The sequence below is a fragment of the Saccoglossus kowalevskii genome, chromosome 14 (genome assembly GCF_978046115.1).
Source record: "Saccoglossus kowalevskii chromosome 14, keSacKowa6.1, whole genome shotgun sequence".
NCBI lineage: Eukaryota > Metazoa > Hemichordata > Enteropneusta > Harrimaniidae > Saccoglossus > Saccoglossus kowalevskii.
This window is the reverse complement of record NC_140654.1, coordinates 20,722,087-20,732,773: the sequence shown is the minus strand read 5'-3', so window position 1 is coordinate 20,732,773 and position 10,687 is coordinate 20,722,087. Positions and strand designations below refer to the sequence as shown.

The 10,687-nt window shown below is 35.2% G+C and overlaps 1 protein-coding gene across 1 annotated transcript; it reads left to right on the top strand.

Annotated features, from left to right (window-relative positions):
* Nucleotides 1-638: 638 nt before the first annotated feature.
* Nucleotides 639-10,378, top strand: LOC146734552 (beta,beta-carotene 15,15'-dioxygenase-like). Its single transcript, XM_085507517.1, has 12 exons — nucleotides 639-783; nucleotides 1,022-1,163; nucleotides 2,255-2,348; nucleotides 2,729-2,843; nucleotides 3,197-3,386; nucleotides 3,706-3,911; nucleotides 5,660-5,811; nucleotides 6,596-6,697; nucleotides 6,859-7,053; nucleotides 8,668-8,815; nucleotides 9,014-9,160; nucleotides 10,341-10,378. Exons 1-12 carry the CDS (start codon nucleotides 639-641, stop codon nucleotides 10,376-10,378), a joined length of 1,674 nt encoding a protein of 557 aa, XP_085363643.1.
* Nucleotides 10,379-10,687: the final 309 nt, after the last annotated feature.

Genomic DNA, 10,687 nt, shown 5'->3' with positions numbered 1-10,687 from the left:
AGAGTTTTCAGAGCTGTGACACTGGTCATGGGAGTGTTGTTAATTCAACCCAGTTAACATTGATGCAACATAATTATGCGGTTTTTCTACTGCCACTCGCGCTTTCCAACGTTCACACATTTCATTTACGTTGATATGTGGTATATACGAATCAAATATAATTTTTAACATTGAAATATTTATAAACTTAACATGTTATCGTTGACCGTTACAAAGATGACAGTCAAAGGACGGTATCACTTAAGCTAATATTGAGATAAGATAAGGCTTGGGCAATCTTTTAAGGAGATAACATTTACGCATTTTATTGTAGGTGGCGCTCCCAAGTGAATTTCACGCAATCCTTGGCATCTGAGTTCAAACACTGTTTCGAAGCCGTGCATTGTATAATAACATAATTAAACCTGTGCTGACTTGTTTAATGTAAAACACACGTCATGAAATTCGTTGGCGCAACGTATTTTGAAGCCAGTGTACACATTAAAAAGAACTGATAACATTACCGACCTCGTCTGAGATTTTAAGCGTTGCACTTAATATGTTATGTGTTAACAGAAGCATTAAACACGTTTACCTTACTTACTCCTGTTAACATATGTCATATTGCTTTCAGGATGTTATCTCGTATGCTATTCAAAATGATTGTGTCATGTCTGTTTGCATCTATGGCAAATTGCTGGGATGTACCAGACAACATATACGATACTTACTTCGGGACAATCTCGAGGGAAAGACCGTATATGCCGACTGAAATACATGGGGAGATACCAGACTGGATTGAAGGTATGACAAGTATTTAAAGGGCGGTGGTCGTCGCGCAGCGCGTGTTCGGATTTTATGTAAATAAACAATGTATTTTACACGCGTTGTATACGTCGCTATGAGTCCCATATCGAACAGGACGCGGCGCGACGACTGCCGCCCTTTAATGTTACGCATATAAACTCATGAATACAATTAGTTAATAAAGTCGTGATTAAAACGTAATTTTGTAGTAACGTACATTTACCAAATTTTACAGGGTACTTTTTAAAGCAGTCTGGTGGTACATATGGTAACTGGAGTAACCCTGAACTTGGATCCAAAATTACCCACGCGTTTGATGGATTAGGAAGAGTGGCATCGTTTAAAATGCGTGATGGTATGGTGGAATACGGAACTAAGTATGTTATATATCAATCGATTCACCCACATTCTCTGCAGTAATAAAATGATTAAATCGCGATTAGGTCTCAACTAGCGAGTTAACTTGCATTGTCTCGTGTTAGACCAGGCATCCTATAATGACGCGTGTTTTGTTCTGAGATCGCAAGATTGAAACTTAACAGCAACGTTTTATTTATTCCTGATATTTTGCCCCCATATTTTCGTTGTTGTTGATAGTACAGTTAGATGAACATGTCAAAAAATAAATATGACTTCGATTGATGTGACAGAATGATAATCGATATGTCACGATTTAAAATTCTTCTTAGAGTTGTGTGAGTGTATTGCTCAATCATTTAGTTACTTTTTGATATATACAAATTGCAAAGTTCATTTTGGAATTCACACGCAATTCATGAATAGATGGCAGCTTCTACAACACCTTGCCTGTACAATTTTTACGATATTGTGTTGTTCTCTTTTATGCTCAATATCAATAATATCTATTTATATTCAGCCTCACGTCTTTCAGGGTGTATGTTTGAAATCAAATCAAAGTATAAATTGATAGCTTGAATGGTAGTCGTCGCGCCACGCATACACGAGATATGAGTCGCACATGAAACAAGATGGCGATTTTGACTATTGCGCAGATCAACGAGTATAAACAAATACGTTTCTAAGCTTTAACTGTACAATTCCCTTGGTGGTTGGAAGGTAAAGAAAGAGTCACCGGTGGTATTTAGTGCACGTTGCACCCAGGTCAAAAATAGTACTGGTATTTTTTTAGAAAAGCGCCGTGGATTCTGGCTAAATCAATGTTTATCAACACAAATGTCAAACATACGCGGTGTAACCTTCCTTTAACACAACTTTATCTAACTTGAAGAATAAATCTGATTCTGGATAAATACAAAACTATTACGTAACAATAAAAAATAAATTGTAATAACACAGTAAAAATATAAAAAAACATCAAAACTGATCCATTATCACAAGCTGTGAATACTATGTGTCAACATAAAGCTAGATTTATGCTATTTGTAGACAAATTTGCAGGCATTTTCTGTGCAACCGCATTACATTGGTGTATGTTAATTTTTTCCAGATTTTATTTGACTCAAAGCTATAAAACGTGGGATTATTACGAGTGGGATATGGACGTATCTAAGGTCGCCTGGGCAACGACGTATTCTCCTATTGTATGTATAGTTAAATGCATAGTTAGTTAATGCATAGTCAAATCGTATCTGAGTGAACAGGAGTACTCGGTCACTTGAATTGTGATAGGAATTGAAAATTCATTAAAATAAATCGCACAGCCTTCGTTATACCAGTAAAGTAATGATGTAAATTAGTCCAAGTGACGCAGTTGACATCATCGATATTCTTTTCATTTGTAGTCTTCATTCAATGACATTGTTAACTGCTTTTTACAGATTTGATATAGTCGATTTGAAAGAAATGTCCCACATATCTACACCATTTTCACATTACTGAACCTAACCTCACGCTGACTTATAAAGAAACACAATGTTTCAATCAGTCTTTACTATTAATCTGAGTTCACGTTCTCATGTAGCACCAGGAACAGTTCGAGAAATGGTCCGTTTTCAACGATTATTCTGCCCTTAATCCAAATATTGCTTTCTGGAAGATTGGAGATAATGTCGAAACCGTGACAGAAGCTAGTTTCGGTTAGTTACCTGTATAGTTTTCAAAATATTTATGTCTATGCATTAGGACTGTGCGACTACGGTGGTAAAACACGACAAATATTGGGTTGTAATATTGGAGTTAAAGCTACGTTGGTTAAGGCTATGTTGAGATAAAGCTATGGAGTTATGTTGGACATGGTTTCAATAAGACATATACAGCGCTTTTAAGCTACAAAAGCACGACGAACGAGGCACATTAAACGCACAATTCATTTTGTTTGTTTTGACGTATATTTGACCACAGCGCAAGGCTAAATTTCTCGCAAATCTATTGTATGTAATTTCTTTGTTGTCTGTGCTTGAATATATACAAGTTAACATGTCATTCATAGGACTATGGATCGATCTTGAGACTCTTGACACCAAGGGAACATATCCGTTCAAAGATGTTAACTTCGGGCTGCCTCCATATATGGTGAACTTGAATAATCCGGCACACGAACACACTGATGCTGACGGTGTAACACTGTATAGTTCTGCACTCATGTTTGATATGCGTGATAGTGAAAACATCAATGCGTGGTATGTATAATATAAAGTAAGATATATTGTATATAAGTGCATATTTTTGTTGTGTCACAGAGGGCGCACTGGCTCTGCAAACAAATGCTCAATAGGCATGAGACCATGTTTTGTGTGGATGTGTCCGAGATGAGTGAATTGCCCACAAATTCAAATGTAAAAAATAACGTGTCCGAAAACGATTTCCAAAAATAAACCACAAACAACTGATGCGTCAATATAATTGTGTTTGTACAACACAATTAATTAATTAAATAATTTATTTATTAAGCTTTTCTGTTGTGTCGTAAATAAATGTTATTCATTAATATATTCAAAGGCGAATGGTGTATAAAATCCAGAATGACGAACGGATACCAATAGCGTCTTACTTAGCAGGCGGTCCCTTCAATCTGAGCCAGTGCGTGGATGATGGTTACCCCGACTTTGATCTACCCGGTGGTTACCTCCATTCTTTTGCTATAACTGAAAATTATTTTATTATTCCAACATCGAATTTTTTCATGGATGTATGCAAAAACCTACGTGAGTTGACTATATTGTTTACTATATTTGTATTTGTATAACGAAATGATATAACCAAAAAATCAGACATTTTTTTACAGAATAAACAAGTAAAGGACTGAATAAACAATTATTCCTCACTTTTTTTTCACAAAACAATTCTGTTATTTATCATGGACTTAAATCTTTAACATATGTGTACTTGCTTATCATTCATGGTTTTTTTTCAATCGATGTACATTTGTTACCGTGGTTTCCATATTCAACATTAATATTCATTATTACATGTCTTTAAAGCTATGTAATTGTTGGAACACAATTTATAGACATTGTAAAATTCAACTGGTTCGGGAGATCATAGTGCGGGATTCCCTTTGAAAAACATTATTGCCACGTAGGAATAATTCAAAAAAGCGGCTAAGAATTCGCACATTTTCTGAACGGAATTTTACGCATACAGCACAATGTATATTACAGTGTATACGCTGGAATTGCATCTCAACACTCTGTATGTTTACTGCTCACTTGATTGAATGGAGTCAACCTTTCTCCCCTAAAAGTTGGCTTCTTCGGTGACTACAAATGGTGTAAAATATCATGCCGCAGGTGTAGGAGTGTCCGATAGTAGCTGATAGGTGGCTCTTAGCGTATGATGCTCGCCCACTGTCCAGTATTGATTCCTTAGTGTATGGGTAGTTTTCTTGCAGCCATTTTTCTATCGAAATAGATTCTATTTTTTGCGTAGCTTGTTGTCTTATTTATTTATTTTGATTATGCTTATAAATGACATGTCGTTTTTAGGATGGTTGATGCTATTGAAATACTTTTGCAAAATGGTTGGTAAATCTGGTTCTCAGTTGTGTCTTTGTCTCCCCTACGTATTGTTTTTGACATTGTTTGCATGCGATTAAATATATTGCGTTTGTAATGTTGCATGTTATGTGATCATTTATTTTGTAGTTATGGTACTCTATTAAATGCTAGTTTTGAGTGAATATTGACATATTTAACATCAAAAACTTCAATATTAAACAAGTAACACGTTCTCATCTTTACGTACTGAACGTTGACAACAATTCCATCTCAGATCAACTTAATGTCGGATAAATATGAACTTTGACATCTGAGTGTAATATAGTATATGTAATGGTCTCGTGCGATCGGTAGTTGAAATCATAATATTTATAAAATAGTATGCAAATATGGTGAATATGTCATCTATGAAACATAAATTATACGAAGTGGTTGGATGATGGTGCACATGATAATAGTAATGTGTGGAGTTACGTCCATGTATTGCCAGACGCATTAGTTATTGTTGTTAAACTGAAAACTATTGTTATTAGGTATAATTGTTAGCCAATTTATATTGTTAGAAGTGGGTGGAAGTTGAACATGTCTAAGTTCAACGGCTTTCTGGCAAGCACTACTGGCTTCTGTAATACTAGGTATTATGGTGTAGAGTGCCATCACATCAAGTGTCGCTATGTGACTACGTTGTGGTACCTCACCCAAATCTAGGTGTATAAGGTTTCACGTTAGTCTTATATTGGACTCCCAACAATTTGACTGCGCATTCATTAAAACCACTGGTTGATCAGTTCTTGCTCGTGACTTCCGAGGGAGATAAGAAAACAGGCTCAACAACATATATATATTGTGTTGAATTTTGTTTTAAAATAAATGTTTATTTCCATTGAACATGTTATCAATTGTACTTGGTAGAGCGTTCATAACATAAACTATTGACTGCAAATTTCCTATTTCAGTGTCGGACCCAGATGACCCAGTACTGCCCACCTTCCTGACCGGTTATGAATTTCGATCAGATATTCCGACGAGATTTGTTTTCATAAGCCGTAAAACCAATGAAGTAGTAGGCGAATTCTCCACACCAGATGGGTTGTTTATAACACATCAGGTATAAAAGACTGGACAACTGATATATGGCTGAACATTATTTTAGATACATCAGTTAACATTATAGTTAATTTATCAGGCGATATATTATATATATTTTTATATGCCGAATGATCAGTTTAACACAATAACTCAATTAAGCTATACAGATGATTGGCTTGTATTCTGACGTAGTTTTCTTCTATACCATGGCCTAAAACTGAATGTTATCAGTGCAGTTCACATTCTCAAATCTCAACATGATGTGTGAAAATTTATGTGCCAGTAGCACGATAATTTATTCTGAGCATTATCCATATAAATTCATTATTATAAAATGTATATACTGGAAACATCAAAATTCAGTGGCGGTGGCACCGGCGTCTCCCCCAAACCAAGCTGAAACTTTTTGTGTCAGCAAAATTTGCCTCTAAAAATGCAGGGATAGTGAGCAGATGTCGCCCCACCATACCAAATTTTGTCCCGCCGCCTCTGCAATTTGAAATTTATTTAAATTTTGTTTACACAAATAATTCGGAAAAAAAATTGCAAAGATTTTTAGATTTTGATTGAACATGCTATAGTCCGCCATGTATTATACGAATACGAATATTGTTTTTTGATATAACATACAAAAGCAGAGTTAACTCTTCGAATAATTCTGTGTTTTGTCCATTATCTGACGATTGTATAATGGGAAAATATCGATTGATGAAAAAGTAAAGAATCATGATAATAAGCTATCACTATTGAGATATATACATGTGGATAAACAAAATAATTGATGATTAATTTGTGTGTTGCAGCTCAATTCTTATGAACTGGATGGCAAAATGTACTTAGATATGTTGACATACTCGTGGGATGTATACATATATTTCGATTTGGAAGAAATTGTAGCAGGACCAGTAAGTTATTTCATAAACATCAATTTGCAATGTTGCATGCAAACAAATATTTTTGAGCACAACTATACATTAAATGTTGGCGATCTGCCTATAGCTGTTATTACAATTTGACAAACTTTCTGACTAAGTTTTGCAATATTACAATCATTGTTTGTATCTAGGGCACAAAGAGAACAGTGGTAGAGCGGTTTGTAGTTGATATGAATGATTGGACGCTTATTGACAGAATTGATCTTTATCCATCGGGCTATCAAGTTGTTGATTTTTCAACCATCAACTATTATAATTATAACACTAAACCCTACACGTATGCGTACATGGCAGGCTTAGACCCAGTACCAAATACGGTTATCAAGGTAAGTTGATAAATTATTTGTATGCTATACAAGGATGGTACAATGCAGTTTAGTGATCGCAACGATACAAGGTCAATGGGAATACAATGAGCCCGTTGTCTCTTTGGCATGATACATATGTGTTTAAATCCCGCCAGTGGTAGTAATGAACAAGAACTGTTTTTCTGCTGTTGTTCTTCTCGCACTGTTATCTTTTGTCAGTAAACATCGATTATTACATGGATGCTAACAACCTATTGTTTGCTATTCACATTCGCTTGTTTATCTTGGTGTACAGCCTCACTTTCGTCACAAACTAAAGAAATTGTGATTCCCCAGTTAAGTCACAAATGTCTTCAGAATCTATCTCCGACTGCAACAAAATGTACCACCTCAATAATGAATTGAAGGTGTTAATGTATAAACGCAGGTTTTTTTTAAATGCAGCTTTATTACATACAAAACATGCTACACATTTTAAAAGACCAGAGCATACATGAGTTTATTAAATGTATTATCTACGTTTTGGTAATTCAGTTGGTGAAGGCGTTTCAAATTCGACTAGCTCCCAGAAATTATGTCAAATTTACGTTTAGGGAATAATGTTTGTCTTCGTTGTTGTTGTCGTCGTTGACTCCGTCTCAAGTTTTTTGTCGTATGGTTACAATAACACAAACATTTATTTTTCTTTCCTTTCAACTTGGATATTATATTAACTAGCCCACGAACTCAACCAAATTCAAATATGGAACATGTTGTATGTTTATTTTTCCAAAATATTCTTTAAATTTCAATTAAAATAGTTTTATTCCTTTGGTTACAATAACCCAAAATGTTTTATTTGATCATCTTCAAATTTGAGAGTCGGTTTCGTTATGAAATTCTGGTGCAACTATCAATTGTAATTTTCAAGGATTAAGTGAATTAAACGTACAATCCACAATTCAATGAGCAAAACTACAAGAGAACGTGGATCTTATAAGTAAAATCTTATAAGCTAATCAACTTCTAACTTTCCTTAATAACTACAAAATACAAGTTGGGAGAATGAGTTATGTGTATAATCGTTCACCCAGTACAGCTTTTATGGACACTTATAAAATGGTCACATCTATCACATCAACGGATCGATTATTGCTTTTCAATATGTAAATTAGTGGTAAAGTAAATGTAATACTAGTAGTATCCGACGTCGTCTTTTACACTAATTATATTTTGTAATATTTATTTATAGCCTTGTTAGTTATGCAAATTAAGAATATTTTTAGTATGTTCCACCTGGGTTAGAATTCCAAAATGTAAACAGCGTTAAACCATAACTGTCTACATATACAAGTGCCCACGAACATGTATATATTATATAAATTAAATAAATACCCTGTACCCAATAACCGTGAATGTGGGACATAACATCAAATTGGCGTCGTTTTACTGAATAAAGAATAAATCATTTACATAGGTTTATGGGACCGGAGTTTTAAATGTTCATAATAATTTGGTATTAGTTCAATCTTAAGTTATGCACAGGTGTGCTGACGTTGACTTTATATTGACTTAAACACGAACCCAATTATATTATATTTATACACATATCATTGAGATTAGTTATGAATATTTTTTATTTATTGCACACAGTTGAACGTTGAAACAAAATCAGCACTGTATTGGGGTCCATACGATGGTTTGATAACAAGTGAGCCAATATTTGTCCCTACTCTTGACGCTGTTGACGAAGACGATGGTGTTGTACTTGTCGATGTACTGGACACACATACTGAGACAGGTAACGCTAGCTTTGTATTCTAAACCGATGTATATGATAGCCATGTTAATGCAACATATTTATGTAGTTAATGAGCAATAACTGTCAATACGAACATTCACGAAGCCTGAATACATAGACAAACATTATTTACCTTAGTTAATTCGAGCTATATTATGTTTTACGAGGTAAACCTAATGAGTTACGTTCGTTTTACAGGAATGGTCATAGTGCTGGATGCGAAGGATTTCTCCGAGATCGGCAGGGCGATTTCGCCTGAACTTTTGCCGTTTGGTTTACACAGCAAATTTGTTGCTCAGAAAGTGGAGATAAAAGAGCCACCAATATCTCGTAGCGGGAGTGCTAGTATACAATTCAATATTTGGATAATGTGCTATGTCTTTCTATTGTATTGTACATATTGATGATTCATTGGCATATCTAATAGTATGCAATGTCTGCAACACAACTACAACGATAAGTGCCAAGTTTTGCTAAACGTTTCGACAGGTTTATTGAAATATACATATAAAATACAAAGTTAAATTAGAATATTTTACAAGGAATAATTAATTCATTAATAGTTGCTGAAACAATGTGCAGATCCATGAAACGCCTAATAAATTGTCAATAAATTATTCTTTAACTGTAGTTTTTTAATTTTCACACGCAAAAATTGTGAAATGTAGATTGCGATATTTTCCATCTTTTGTGTAAGAATATATGCTGTTGATTCACAAACAGATAAAAAGATGCTTTCAATGCCCGTTATGGGCTGTTCAATCATATTTAAGTCATATAGAACACTTTACTAAATGGACCTTAATTGGACCATTAAGTTTGTTAAGTTTTTACCCCGGGGCGGCAAATGCTACTACTGAATGGAATTACTAGCTTGCTGTCATGTTCCGCTTCGGACCATTATTCAGTTGAATAATGAATTCCTTATAACTTGCCTCATATGTCTATCTTAATATTGTACAGTAGGGTGTGGTATGAAGTAATATGTTGCTGTGCAAAGTCCTATGACGTGGAAATCTGGACAGTTTGGCCTCACAACCAATTCAGGCTCCTTCCACCACCCCTCTGCTATCCCATGTTTTCCTCTCAATAACAGATTCTGGATTGAAATCATGTTTCAAGGTATCTAATCTTTCTTCTATATTGGCCTGCTCGTTTCTCAACATGATCATATGCTAACTTGCATTCATCAGCCTGGCATGTCTGCCATACATGAGGAAGGAAGGGGAGATATTCTGTTACACCACTTTTTCTACAGTTATTATTATGCATGCACTAAAGGTCCAACATGCTGTCACCAGTCCTGATTCTGTTCTTCAATCAAAGAGCTTAACATACCGAGGAAATTCTCATTGAAACACTCATGTTGGCCATTTTTTTGTGGAAGTCATTGTCTTGTATGAGACTTGGCTACACATGTCATTTCAAATAGATGTTAGTATCACTCCAATTTCAAAATTCCTCTCACTCATGGTCTGACTTACTCGTGTTTCTGCTGCGAATTTTGTTGTTTTGTTCATTGTAGGTAGAGCTAAGGCACGTGAAGTCGTGAGTTCTCATTAGCATATCCGATCAGCCTTTTTCTAGAGTGCGGTAATCTATGCTCAACATCTCAAGTGACCTTGTAATCTTGATATTAACCGATGGAAATTTAGCTCTCCCATCAGCAGTGACTCTGCACCTGGCACACTTTTATAGGATCGCACTTTTCTCGCCACATCTCTTGTCATCTTTCAGTGCATCATCAGCTTTACTGGATCTGTGCAGCACACTATTTCTCAAACCTAGCTTTTCCCATTCCTCAAGGGCAGTCTCCACATCAGCATGCTCAGCTATGTGTTCTCTGTTATCAAGTCTGCACCCATTCAAAGA